At 40.3% G+C, this 14,546-nt stretch overlaps 1 protein-coding gene across 5 annotated transcripts in view; it reads right to left on the reverse strand.

Annotated features, from left to right (window-relative positions):
• The window catches only part of LOC124554065 (zinc finger protein 708-like), a 94,704-nt gene that overhangs the window by 25,508 nt on the left and 54,650 nt on the right, over window positions 1-14,546 (reverse strand). For all 5 annotated transcript variants that reach the window (XM_047128106.1, XM_047128109.1, XM_047128108.1 and 2 more), the window contains one exon: window positions 6,566-6,603. In XM_047128106.1, the coding sequence (XP_046984062.1) occupies window positions 6,566-6,603 (38 nt within the window). The remainder of the gene's footprint in view (window positions 1-6,565; window positions 6,604-14,546) is intronic.

A 14,546-nucleotide genomic window follows, 5' to 3' on the forward strand; every position in this document is an offset into this window, starting at 1 on the left:
ATTTCTGCAAGATATTTTTCCTGAAAATTGCATAAAAACAAGCAGTATGCAAGTCTCCACGTCATTTGAATCTGTGATGTAATTATGCTCACTCGAATCCTAATTGGTTTAAATTGAACGCAAACTATTTTCCTCCAATATATGTGCAGGGAGTAGCGATGTACAGCATTGACTGGCTGGAAACATACGAAAGCATAGCTAACGTCACTGAATTAATAATAAATTGCATCTAGAGAATTGGGAAATTGTGTCAATACCTCTTGGCACTTGCAACACTGACAATTCATATGTATACTTGAAACGTTTTGTTAAGGAATTTGAGGTATGAGGTGAAGGCAAACGTTAATATGTTTAAATCAAAGGTAGAAACAAAACACATTGCGGACTTCAGTCACAAATATTTAATAGGATGGCTACTAGGTTTCTCAGAGGGACAAGTGATGGTACATAATACTGATAAAATTTTTGAGTTATCAACTGGTGAACCAACTGCCAGTCAGTACAATTCATGTAGAGTGTAATATTGTAATGAATTTTGTACCTCGACGACAGATTACTCCATATTATTTATGCATTTTTTCCTATAGTGAGCCTTGCTTATAAAAGTGAAGAAAATGACGTCCACAATGAATATGGGCTGCTACATGAAGCCAAGGTGGCGAAGGGTTCACAACCATCAGGAATGTGGCAGGTACTGTGAAGTTAAGCTGCAAAGCAGAAGCCAAAAGTGAACTCCACGAGGTAACTGAGATGAATGGCATGACCCATACTAGAAGGCAAGGGAGTCATGGAATAAGAGGGAATAAGATGAGTGGTCAGGTGTGAAAGAGAAACGGCATGCCTATCCACTGAGGAGGACATCATGCCAGTACGACAAGTTGTTCAGCATCTTCTGCATAGACTCTCAACCAGGCTCGCATAAAAGCCACCAGTGGTGAAACATATTCCATGATGGTGGAGTGTGTTAAGACAGCAAATGATGAACAGAAGTGCAGAGGAATGAACTAAACGCCCACAGTCTAGTTATGAATGGACATGGTATTTAAAAAAAAATGGAGGAGGGTGGTCTGATCCACTCCCCTGGAAGTACCACTTAGGAGATGTAGGACACTGAGGAACTGGGTACCATGTACAGCCAGGTAAGAATACATGGGAGGACCAAGTAAGTTTCCTATCAGATATTAGCAACAGGAATTTTCTAGTTTCAATGAATGGAAGAACGAAAGGTGCAAGATGTAAAGATGGTGTAAGAAACTCATTACGCAGCCAAATATTCATACAAAAGGTTTTGGCAGTGGAAAACACTGGTAGCAGTTACTTCTGTACAATGTCTGGGAGTATGTGTACGGAATGATTTGAAGTGGAATGATCATATAAAATTAATTGTTGGTAAGGTGGGTGCCAGGTTGAGATTCATTGGGAGAGTCCTTAGAAAATGTAGTCCATCAACAATGGAGGTGGCTTACAAAACGCTCGTTCGACCTATACTCGAGTATTGCTCATCAGTGTAGGATCCGTACCAGGTCAGGTTGACAGAGGAGATAGAGAACATCCAAAGAAGAGTGGCGCGTTTCATCACAGGGTTATTTGGAAAGCATGATAGCGTTACGGAGATGTTCAGCAAAATCAAGTGGCAGACTCTGCAAGAGAGGTGCTCTGCATCACAGTGTAGCTTGCTGTCCAGGTTTCGAGAGGGTGTGTTTCTGGATGAGGTATAGAATATATTATTGCTTCCCCCTACTTATACCTCCCTAGGAGATCACGAATGTAAAATTAGAGATATTCGAGTGCGCATGGAGGCTTTCCGGCAGTCCTTCCTGTGAACCATATGCAACTGGAACAGGAAAGGGAGGTAATGACATTGGCACGTAAAGTGCCCACTGCCACACACCGTTGGGTGGCTTGCGGAGTATAGTGTAGATGTAGAAATTTGCCAATTAGATTTGCACTCAGGTGGGGTAGGAGTCGGCACATGGATAGCACACAGGAAGTGATCACTTGAGTATGTGTCAGAGAGAGTGGGTCATTCCAGGTTGATACGGCGCGCGCCGCTATCATGTGATCTTGTTTAGAGCGCGTGCTATAATCGATTATAGTTCGCTGTTCTAGTGCGGGGGGGTGCTCCTGTGGTGATTTGCTATTACGTTGCTGGCGTGTGTTCGTGGTGGCTGGTGGAAAGTGAGAGGGTAGTCAGTTTCTGGATATTGCACAGAACGTGAAGTTCGCTCTGCCTGACCTGCTGGTGACTAGCACTAAGGTGGTTGTACCTCGCAATATGAGCAGAGTGGTCTGGGGCGGATCAACTCGCCGCTGTGCTGCCCATGCAGTGGTGATTAATTGGCGTCGGTGTACTTGTTCTGCCTGCCTGTCCGATGTGGAGGTCCAGTGGGGTCCTGTGATACTCTGACCCGGAGACAACTAGTTGCTAAATTTTGGAGTCGTCTGCCAGGTTAGCTGGAAGCTCCAGCTGCGGTTTCTAAACTTCATTCTGATGTGGGATGGTGTTATTGGAAGTTTATGCTGTGTGTGTGTGTGTGTGTGTGTGTGTGTGTGTGTGTGTGTGTGTGTGTGTGTGTGTGTGTGTCACATTACGATATTCATTGGTACTAATTTATTTGCTCAACTGGAGTATCTTTTGTTTATACCGCTGAGTGGGTTGTTACCCACCTGGTCTGCTCAGCGTAACCTTTGGTGGTGCCTGTATGTTCCTTTTTGAAGGAATTCATGTAGGTGGATCCTGTTACCTGCCCGGAGTTGCGATCATGTATGGTATATTTGGCATTTGACATGTTAGGTAAAGTCTGCCTAAGGAAGGCGGTTTTGGACAGTATACGCATAGCGAATTACTTCTGCTTAGTATATATGGTCTTCTGGGACCTGAACAACATAATCCCGTCAATTTGCTTTGTGTCACAGTATTTAGTGGTATGTTCCGTATTTTTATCTCACTGTGTTATTATTAACTTGGTGGAATAGTCGCGTTTGGTGTTGTTATGGCACTTCTAAGGCTGTGGTTTGACTATTCATGTGCGCTTGGCATTTATTGTTTTGTTTATTAAGATTTGTGTGTGTTGGCTTCAGGCACCTGTTAAGAGCGCCTGAGTTAACGGCGCTGTGGTTATCATGTGCTGTCGGGATGTTATATTGTTATTTCATTTTTGAATTTTATCTTGTGTTGATATTATCTGTGTGTGTTACATAACATAACCAAGGTGCGTAAGTGATGGGCAGTTGTGGAAGGCATGTCAGGGAGCTCTCAGCATTTATTTCGGGGACCATTTCTAGTGGGAAGGCTCTGAAGTGTGAGAGCTCAATCGTCTGTGATTGTGTTTGGAGTTGCCCTTGCCCTTTGGTTGTATCAAATTAATTTTTTTTTATTATATTTATCGGTTGTGTGTTGTGCTTCTTTTATTTTATGGTGCCAAGTGCCATTATCTTTCTCAAAGTTCTTTTATATAAATGATTTTAAATTGTAATGCCAAGTTAACTTACTATTCGATCTTGGTCTGTGGTGTAAAATCTTTTAAAGCACCATTGTAATTTGTTCTTGCAGAATAAATTTCTCTTATTTTATGGTGCCAAGTTGCCATTATTATTAATGTTTTTTAGTTTATTGCTGCTCTTAATGTTTTCCGATTTTATGGTGCCAACTGTCATCATTCTTAAAGGTTTTTGTAAATGTTCTTAAGTTGTATTGCCAAGTTAACTTATTATTGGATTTTGTCTCTTGGCTAAACTCCAAAAGCTGTTTGGGGATTATTGGGTGGAAATCCTTGGATAGTTGTCCTATAAGAACACACATTCCAAAGATGACAGGCGAGCCGGACAGCGCAGAACGAGAAGTCCAAATGGTAAGAAATGTGCATGGAATCTGAAAGGAACGTGGGTGCTCTAGTGGTAAGAGATGATTCAGAAGGTCAGCTAAGAGGGAACCTCTTGGACAGGTTCTCTAAGAGCCCCGAAGCAGATGGTAGGCAGTGAAGTTGCCAAGCAGCAAAAAGGAGTGAGGGAGCTGACCAATGAGCTAGAGTAAGTCCGACTTGGTAACAGCAAATGATGGAGAGGTGTAGATGTTGCAAAGAGAAAAGGTGAAATGAGGAAGGGCAAAGCTGACTGCAACAGCTAGCAGTCGCATGTTAAATGAGATGGATGGCCAGCATGGCTCCCACATGAGGTGGAATGCTGTCCTTGGAGGTAAAGGTCACAGAGGACCAGAAAGAAACATGAAAGGTCAAATGGGTTGTGAGGATAATTTTTTTTCTGGGAAGCAGAAAACAAGCGGACACTGCAATTCCAAGAGCAGCTGTAATCCCTCCTGGGATCTAATGCCATGAATTTTCCATTGGAGAAGTCATAATGGGGATTGTGGAAGAGGGAACAAATGAAGATTAGTCACCTTGGTGGCTTCTCAGTGCCAGCCTTCAAAAATCCACTGTTACAGGGGGAAGAGGCTGGAAAAATCATGTTCCATGAGATCCACAAACATATTGGCACTCTCCCTGGGTCAGTCTGAATTCCACGGCAGAAAATCGGTAGGCAGTGGGCACCAGCAAAATGGTCAGCCAGGTAAGGGTACATATGCCAACACCACTGAAGTGGATCCCCAAGTCAGGGAAGGAGAAGACCATTAGTTTTTGTTATAGTTCCTATAACTTTCTAGTTGACAGATGAAGAGTAGGTTTTTGCTGTAGAAAGTCTTTGCAGGAGTATCTTTTCGTCCTTTCAGCCTGACAGTAGTGTAGCACGTGATTTCGCCACCAAATGTAAAGATCTGATTGCTTGTTGCGTAGCTGTAGTAGGAGACAGGGATGCTATTGTGACCTGTGTGATTTCACTACTGCAACACTGACTTGAAGTTGGAAGGCTTGGTGGGCATATCCTCCATTACGTACGGCATAGCAAAAATGGTACTGCAAATGCCAGATGGTAAAATGCACGGATTTTGACTAACAATTGCAAGTGACAGGATGGGGTTTGGTGGCCTTCAATCAGATCTCCTGGATGCTTGCTCATTAAGACACTTGGGACATTCACGAGATTACAATTGATACAGTAGAGAGGAGGCGAACAGCTGCCCTCGTGAGCATCTCTGCCAAAAGTAACACACTTGGCCACGTTTTGACTGGATACACGTTTTATTATAATGTTGGCACTTGTACAAACGCATCTAGTTTGGAATGTATGGTTGGACTGTGATTACTTCACAGCCTCCCTTAATCTTTGAGGCAAAAACTACTCGAGCAAATGGTAGAAAATGAGTGCATGTGGGTCCACAGCTCATGGTCGTGCAGTAGCGTTCTCGCTTCCCGCGCCCGGGTTCGATTCCCGGCGGGGTCAGGGATTTTCTCTGCCTCGTGATCGCTGGGTGTTGTCTGCTGTCCTTAGGTTAGTTAGGGTTAAGTAGTTCTAAGTTCTAGGGGACTGATGACCATAGATGTTAAGTCCCATAGTGCTCAGAGACATTTGAACCTTTTTTTTGAGTGCATGTGGGCATTAAGTTTGCATCCATCTTTTTCGTAAATGAGAAAAATTTCAGTCTCCAACTGCAACACCTTCCAGAATAAGGCATGCATTAACTGTAGCAAAGAAATGACCCACTTCAGTATGTGACACCGTGAGGAACCAAGGTGCATTTGGAAGGGCCTTCAAATCTATAGCCTCATTTTGTTTATGTTTATGTTTAGTAGACACACGCTAAGATGGTGATGATACATTGCAAAAGAATCCCCCATGATTGCCAACATCTCCAATGGCATGCTCTTTCCAACTGGGAAACCCCTCAGAGACGGATTCAGCCACCATAAATGATTGTTCGCACCTCAGGTCACACCCCCCAAACTCCTGACAGAGGGACCAATTGGCATTTGGGACAGCTCAGGCACTCACCCTTCTGGGCCTGACCTGTATCAGAGGGTACATGAGAACCCTACCCGTTGACCTGGAGCTGCCAATTAAGCATTACCTTGTCACCTGTAATGTGTCTAACGAATGGGACAGCCTTCAGGAAAACATCAGGACGAAGGAGAAACAAAGAGAATTAGGATTCACCAGTTAAGTCTTCACAGCCTTACTGAAAGTGGCACCGGCTACTTATATTTCTTCTTGATGGTGGCCTGTAAACCACTACAAGCTTGTGCATTACCTAAGCACCACTGTGGCACCGCATTGAAAGAGGTGTTCAACACTATATTCATTAATCTGAAAGGCTGGGAATCAGCTCCAATTTTTGGATATATAGCCATTCACCCTTTCTTCTAACTTGTTCTACTGCAGTATGATATTAGCTTGTGCCCATCAAGATGAATCTGTTGAATTTAAGTGATTTCGTGTGTCATTTTGCATTAAACACAATACAGCTGCTGATATGCCACCTGAACTTTTATTTTCCTGTATGGATATCAGACATTTGCCTTATTTATCTAGGAATAGTCACATAATGGTTGTTGCAAGGAATAGTATTAATGAATCATTACAGTAGTGCATTTTATAACTGAAGTACTCTCACAATTAATAAACAAAAATTTATATTTCTGAAAAAGTTCTGCAGTGAATTATGAAAACTTACCTTGCACTATCAGATGCACATCTTGTTGAGGTTTCCACCTGAAATATTTGAAGAAATGGCCAGTGATTTACAAGTGATGAGACAGTAAATACATAGAATTCTATTAATGCCCACCAACATGTGATTGGTCCACAAAATGCTGTAAGTTAGGCTTGAAAATATCATTAAAGAGGACATGATAAACTGTTGCAGTTAATGAAACAGAATGTTAGTAAGAATTCATTCTCCATTTTCTCACTGTCTTCAGTACTGTAAATAACTACACAAGCCAGTAATTTGGTTGTAGCCATACTTCCTACTAGACACTTCACAAAGGAAAGTGACCAATAACATCTTTAATCTGTTATGCACTTACACTTTGTGTAAAATTTTCTTTCACTTTTTTTCCGTTATGAAAACTGCCATGCAATGACAGATGAATCCATCATCGTAAGTGACACATTTGGACCTTTGTGCTCTGGGCAGCCCAGACCAACTTGCAGAGGTGAGGGGTGACTCCTTAACCCAACCTTAAGTTCACCCACAGAACTACATACAGGCTTGGACCATTAAATATACAAACATTAATAAATATTGGCAACCTCCAAATAGTTTCACACATTGTAAATTGACAAGTTAAAATTGGCATTACAAAATATCACATTCACAGATGAAGAAATACCACAATCAGAGAACTGTAGATTCTTCACAGAGAACACAGGGAAGAAATTCGTGAAACTACTACAGAACTAGGCTCTGCATTCATAAATGGCAATTATGTTGCAAACGACACCAAATTTTTTGGGAGGACAACGGTTCAATCCCACACCCGACCATCTGGATTTAGGTTTTCCATGGTTTTCCTAAATCACTCCAGGCAAATGCCGGGATGGTTCCTTTGAAAAGGCATGGCCAACTTCCTTCCCCATCCTTTCCTAATCCGATTAGACCAATGACCAGATATCTGTTGAAATTGACCATTACCACTGAATAATAAAAGTAAGATTCCTGGCCTAGAATAACTGATAACCATGTTCACATAAGATTCAATGAAATTCCATGAAAAGTTCAAGGAGACAACAGCAGAATTCTAAAATACAAGATATATCAGAGATGGCTTAGGACAGGATGGTCCTGTGCAGGCCAAATTGATAGAGGACTAAAGGAGCAAAATACCATTGGAATACATCTGTAACATTTTAGAAAGCTTAAACTATCAAACAAGACTGCTTTATAACAAAATTCTTAAAGAATCTGAAATACAGAAGACAACACGGGTCTTCTTAAAAGAACTACAGCCTCATTTGAGATAAGAACAGACTTTAGCCAAGGCAATGTACTAACTCCATTCTTCTTTCAGACTATACTAGAAAAGTGAATAGTGAACAGATGGAGCAGTTGTCAGAATCTACTACCAGAAGTTGAATACTACTTGGTTAGAAAATTGATAATTTCAAAATTGTTTGTTCAACTTTTGTAGATAATTTAAAATGCTGACAATGTAGATAAACCACAGAACAGAGAGAAAGAAAAACAGTAGGAAAAGCATGACTACTCATCTCCTCTGATAAGCAGCAGTGAAGCAGTAATGGGTAACTACAGGACTGCAACATCCCTATCAAATACGAAGTGTGGGAGGGTCAGTGGAAGACAGATTTAAGGATCTATGAGAAGTCATGTAGCCAAATGGTGAGGAAAATGGAACCACAAGAGGAAGACTATAAAACATGGACTCTGCATTTCAGTTAAAAGAAGATGTTTATAGTAAAAATTCATTCTCCAAAATTGCAGAACCTCCAACTTGCAAGGTAGTCATCTGGCCAAAATACACATCTGTATCACACAGAATACGCATCTGTATCACAAATACTAATTTTAGAATCAACAAAAGATAGTGAAAATTACGAAAAAGAAAAGATATTAGGAAACAGAATACCATCACAAACATTTAAATTCAGAAACAATACAGAAGTATAGATAAATATGTAGGAAAATAACTGGAGACAAAATTTGGCACACAAGGTTAATGAGTCTTAGCATACTGAGAAGAAAAACTGTGTAGCAGTACTAAAACCATTAAAAAATCTCAATGCCTTACACGAGTGCACAAAGACCTACAAGAAACTTGTATAAATTAGCAAGATATTTAAAACCAAACCAAATACAGAAACAGGATTGGGTTGGTAAATTCTCCACAGCATAACAGTTACAAAAAGACAAGATAGAAACTGAACGTCAGGTGCGTGGAAAGAAAAATGTGTACAGAAGAAGGAGTAGCATAAATAAATGTAAAACCTTAGATTGATCAGGAAAAAAAATTGTTCCATATTTGTAGTACCTTCTCAGTAAAGCACAGCGATCGTATATGTACTGCAAGCAAGTTGAAGCAAGCAGCTCAAAGAGTCTCTGCAAATATGCAGATAACAGTATTTGGAGTGTTTTGTTAGGCTACAGCAGTGATCAGAAACATTTTGCAGTGGTGTTGTTATGCTGTCAGTACTGCTTGCATGCAGTCACAAAAGAGCAATTCATTCAGGTGTCACTCCATCAAGAGCTGCACACAGCTGTGGTTACATATCTAGTGAACAAAGGAGATCATACAACAACAATGTACGTATGTATTCCTTTAGCTCGAAAGTTTGTAACTTGCCTTGATGGTATAGTATCCAGTAACTACTATGACTGAGGTATTCACTCAGTGATTGTTTACTTGCAGAGAACTAGAAGTATAGCAAAACAGAACACTCGCTTGATGTGAGACAAGCTGTTTTGCATGTCTTCAAGATTGGGAGTACTTCTAGGGACTATGGCATATCACAACCACAAACAAGTGTGCACAGTCAATAGCAAAATCATGAAACAACAGTAACCAATAAGCCAAGGTCAGGTCATCCCTGAAGAGAGAGGAGGAAGGACAGAATGATTTGTACGCAATCAGCTGGTGTTCCAAGAGAAACATCTCAACAAAGCTTGTGAACCCCTGTAACATGTTCATTGCACTGGTGCATTTCTTCTGCCAATTGAATCCAATGTTACTAGATAGAAATAGATTTCCTGCAGCATTAAATATATGGCCATTTTAAGGCAACCGGGAATTTTGACTGGAACACTGGACTTGTTATATTAAATTTGAGTATAACACACCTCAATTGTGGAGGCAATTTTTTGAAGAAACAAATGAATTTTATCAACTGCAATATATGGTATCAAGTCTTTGTAAGCACCACTGGAAATTAATTTGAACAAGTAATGAAGGTAACTGAAAATCTGTCATGCATTCAAACTTTCAAATATTATATGTGAGATAGTAATGTGAATCTACCATCAAATGCACAGGATTGATTGACACTGAACATTTCCCATTTAACATTGAAACATGAAAATCTATACATTTAATATTTTGCTCTGGTGAACTATGTTCCTTCTAAGTCAAGAGAAATGCCCATAACCTACTATCCATTGGGGTTACTTTCCTGTGAGAAAAGGCCGACAACTGTGAGGCAGTATTTAAATTCACATTCATGTAACTTTTGCACTTGAATCTTTAAGCAATTTTAGGACTTTTCCAAGGTCAGTGCTATGATGGCAAGTAGAATTTTTGTCACATTTAAACATAATCATAAACTCATTGACAAACAAAAGATGAATGCGGGCAAAATTAGTGAGGGACAGCAATAAACAAAGGATGCAACAAATCAAATATTCTAACTCTGCTGACTGATCTCTCAAAAAATCAGATGCATAGCCAATTGCTAATTTGTCACTTTCCAGCTATAAAATATTATTCTCAAATATTATATAGAAAAACACTAAAATTGAATTCAACATTACTATTTCAAACTGTGCAGCCCAACTTCAGGAGTTAAATAGAGCCCTGTATAGTTTTTCATTAATTAATTTTATAAACACTGATTACAATAATGCTAAATAGTACTACATGTAAGCCAAAACCGCCACAAGCATAAACAATACATCAAACTGTACAGTGAATACATAGTTTGACTGGAACTCAACTGGCTCCAGGGTATCTACAATTAGATTAGAACTACTCAATTAATTTGACCAGAGCTAAATGTACTCCACAATTCCATACACCAAAAGACAGCGTATTTTACACTACACCCTTATCCTTATCAAATGTGTATTAGAAACGTTTTTGACAAATTAACTATTATGCAGTGTGATCAAGATGTGTCAAGTTCAATTGGTTGTAATTCAAACTTGGTAAGTGCTACGCAGTAAACTAAAGCACCATGTAAATGAGCAGGAAATTACAATCTCACCTGATATGACACGTTTGTTTGTATAGAAATATTTCCTTGTATTTAATTACTGTAAGAGTTGCATACGATGGCAATTTATCATGTTTTCACTGATAATTAATGTAATATTTATCTCAGAATGTTTCGTAAGGTTCTAAAGTGACCAGCATGGGAAAGTGCTTATCTCAAGCCAGGCTTCACAAAATCCTCACCAGAGTACCAACTAATCCAGGAGGTTAATAGAGGAAGGATGATGGGGAAAATACAGACAGCACATGAGACACTGGAACTGCTCCTCAAAACTCATTTTCCTCAATATGCTCTGGCGGATAACATAGAGCAGAATGCGACCCCTGAAAGACAATGGTTCTCAGGCACTCAAAGAGAGGACTGGGAATCAGCCAAGGAGTGTGTCAATTTCAGTAAAATCCAATGGGCGGTGGCAACATTCTAATCAGTCAAGTCACCTGGTCTAGATGGAATCTTTCCAGCTCTCTTAAAACAAATAGGAGACAATCTTATAAGAGTCCTCTGCATGTTATTCAGGGTTAGCTTAGCAGTGGGAGTCATTCCCAATGCCTGGAGGGCAATGAAGGTTCTCTTTATTCCAAAGCCATGGAGAACTGATCATCCGAAGGCCAAGGATATGAGACCAATCAGTCGAGTTAATGTACATGCTGGGGAGAGGAGGCTAACTAGGGCTCCTCTACATTCAAACTAACACACATAACCAGGTAAATCAAGTGAGACAGCTCTCCAACTATTTGTTGGGAGGGTGGAGAAAGCACTTTCCTTTCAAGAAACAGCCCTCTGCATCTTCCTGGGTGTCAAGGGGGCTTTTAGTAACACAACCTTTGATTCCATGGCTAGGTCAACAGAGGTGCATGACCTAGTGACCACTATATGTAGGTGGACTAGGGCCATGCTTAGTGGAAGGAGGGTAGAGGCCACATGATGAATGAAAAAGTAGTAATTAACACTACTAGAGGTTGTCCACAAGGAGTGTTGGCCACTTTATTGTGGAATCTACTGGAGAACGAACTCATTGGGGAACTAAATTACAGACAATGCTATTGCCACGGATACGCAGATGACCTTGTCATAGTAATACCCGGCAAATTTGCAGACACAGTTAGGAATATGGCACAAGGAGCACTGGACATTGTGCAAGACTGATACATTACATAGGACCTAAACGTTAATCCTAACAAGACTGTTGTGGTACTAATCACGAAGAAGCACATCTAAAGCTTTTCGATGAAACTCTATCTGTGAAGGGGATAGTGAAATATCTAGAGATAATCTTAGATGAGAAACTAATATGGACCCTTCACATTAAGAGCATTTGCTCCAAGGCGAATTGTACTCTAGTGAGTACCAGAAGGCCTTGTGGCAAAACCTGGGGCCTAAGATCCTGATTTATGCACTGGACACACACAACAATGGTTAGACATAGGATCTCCTATGGGGCCGTAGTGTCGTGGAAGAATGTACAACAGCAGGCTGCAGCTAAGGAGCTTGCTAAGGTGCACAAACTGGCCTGCTTTGCCACAACAGGCAGAATTAGTAGCACACCAACCACTGGGATGTAAGTCATGCTGGACATTCCTCCACTACATCTTTGGGTTAAGATGAAGGCAGCAGCTGGTGCATACACACTCAAAACTGGTAAAAACTGGATCACATTGGGATATCCAGACTTACACACTAAAATAGTGAGGCAAACATAGGAATGGCTTGAGAAATGCCGCCTGACTATATAACAACTCCCAACTGCTTCAACAAGCCTTACAATACAATAATTGGAAGCAGAGAGCAGTGGGAAAACAGTTTGACACCATGCAGAGGACACTGTCTGGTTCACTGATGGGTCAAAATCAGACCAAGGCACTGGGGGCGGGGTGTACAGGGTTCAGCCAAAACTGGAGGGCATCATCTCTCTAGGAAAACTGGCCTTGGTATTCCAAGCTGAAATTACTGCAATCAAGGCGTGTGTGGAGGAGAATATATATAGGTGCTACAAGGACCATAGCATCTACATCTATTCAGACAGCAAGGTAGTCCTGAAATTATTGCGAGCTCCTGCAGCACAATATATTATTATTGCAGAATGTCACAGGGCTTTGGTGGAGTTAGGGGATTCAATAGCGGAAACTTAATATGGGTCCTTGGTCACTCAGGGATCAGTGGCAATAAAGAAGCTGACAGATTGGCCAAGATGGCGGCAAAGACTACATTCAGTGGACCGGTACCTGTTCTGATAATCACCAAGGCTATGATCAAACGAACTATGGAACTGGCTTAGAATACTAGACCAAGCAAAAACATGGTAAGGTAACGATGCCAAAGTTGTGCTTTAAAAGATGCTCTGTAACCCTGGGCCCGAAGAGGACAGAGATTAACCTCATGTTTGGACTGATGACCAGTCATGTGAATTTTAAAAAAAAAACACCTACATACAATGGGTATAATGGAAGAAGACCCTAAATGTAGAATCTGTGATGAGAGTGAAGAAACTGCATCACACCTAATCTTCCAATGCATGACATTGGAGAGCAAAGAGACAGAATTTTCAGTGCAACTAGAAGTGAAGAAATTGTGTCTAACAAATAATGGGTAGAGAGACTCCTTGCACTATCTAAGGGCATTGGTTGGCTTTACTAGATATACAGCGAGCAATACTGCACAATAAACTGCTTCGGTGCCAGGTTAGACCAAAGCTGTCTTAGCTTCTCTGCCAAAATCAAATTAAATCCATCATCCTTAGTGAATTTGTGTTCAGGTATTTTTGACAAATTAACTATTATGCAGTGTGATCAAGATGGGTCCAGTTCAACTGGTTGTACTTCGAATTTGGTATGTGCTACATAGTACCTTAAGCACTATGTAAATGAGCAGGAAATTATGATCTCATCTCATATGACAAACTTGTTTCTATAGTAATATTTCCTTGTATTGACTTATTTTAACAGTTGCATATGGTGGCTGTTTATCATGTTTTCACTGATATTTAATGTTAATATTTATCTTAGAATTTTTGGTAAGCTTCCAAAGTGACCAGTATGGGAAGGTGTTTATTTCAAGTTGATTAGTTTCAATAAGAACAATGTACTTTCAATCACTTATTTTAATTAAGTTTTGTAAGATGTTTTGAAAATGACTAGCATGGTATGGTTTCTTTAGGTTTTAAATAAACAGTGCTGCTGTGCCTCATAGTCTTTGGTAATGTATGTGTGTTTCTCACATAGTCTGGGCCGGTGAACTGGTACTGTTAAGTCTGCATAGGTTTTGACAGTAGTTGAACCGAAGTCTCTGGGCAGCCAACCAGTTGTGTCATTTCAGCTCTCTAAAATTATATGGATGATAAGATTTTGAGCAATACATGAGGATTTTGGCATTTTCTCATTACATTAAATTGTTGTATGTTTTTGTGACTAACGAACTTTCACTTTGCGCAACTGATAGTTCTGTTTTGTACTGAACTTTGATTGACAGTGACACAGCATCACTGATGATTAACACCCAGCTGGACTTAGTTCCGATTTCACATTAGCTTATGTAACTGGGGAATCTGTCAAATATTCACAATTATTCACATAATTGAACTGCATTATCTTCAATCTGAAGTGTTCACCCTTGCTATGTGATCCTATATAATTCAATTTAATGATTTTAAGGATGGCCATTCCTATTTTTGTGTCTTACATTGACAGTACACCATCCAACTTAACTTTGTCACT

The sequence above is a fragment of the Schistocerca americana genome, chromosome 11, assembly GCF_021461395.2.
Source record: "Schistocerca americana isolate TAMUIC-IGC-003095 chromosome 11, iqSchAmer2.1, whole genome shotgun sequence".
NCBI lineage: Eukaryota > Metazoa > Arthropoda > Insecta > Orthoptera > Acrididae > Schistocerca > Schistocerca americana.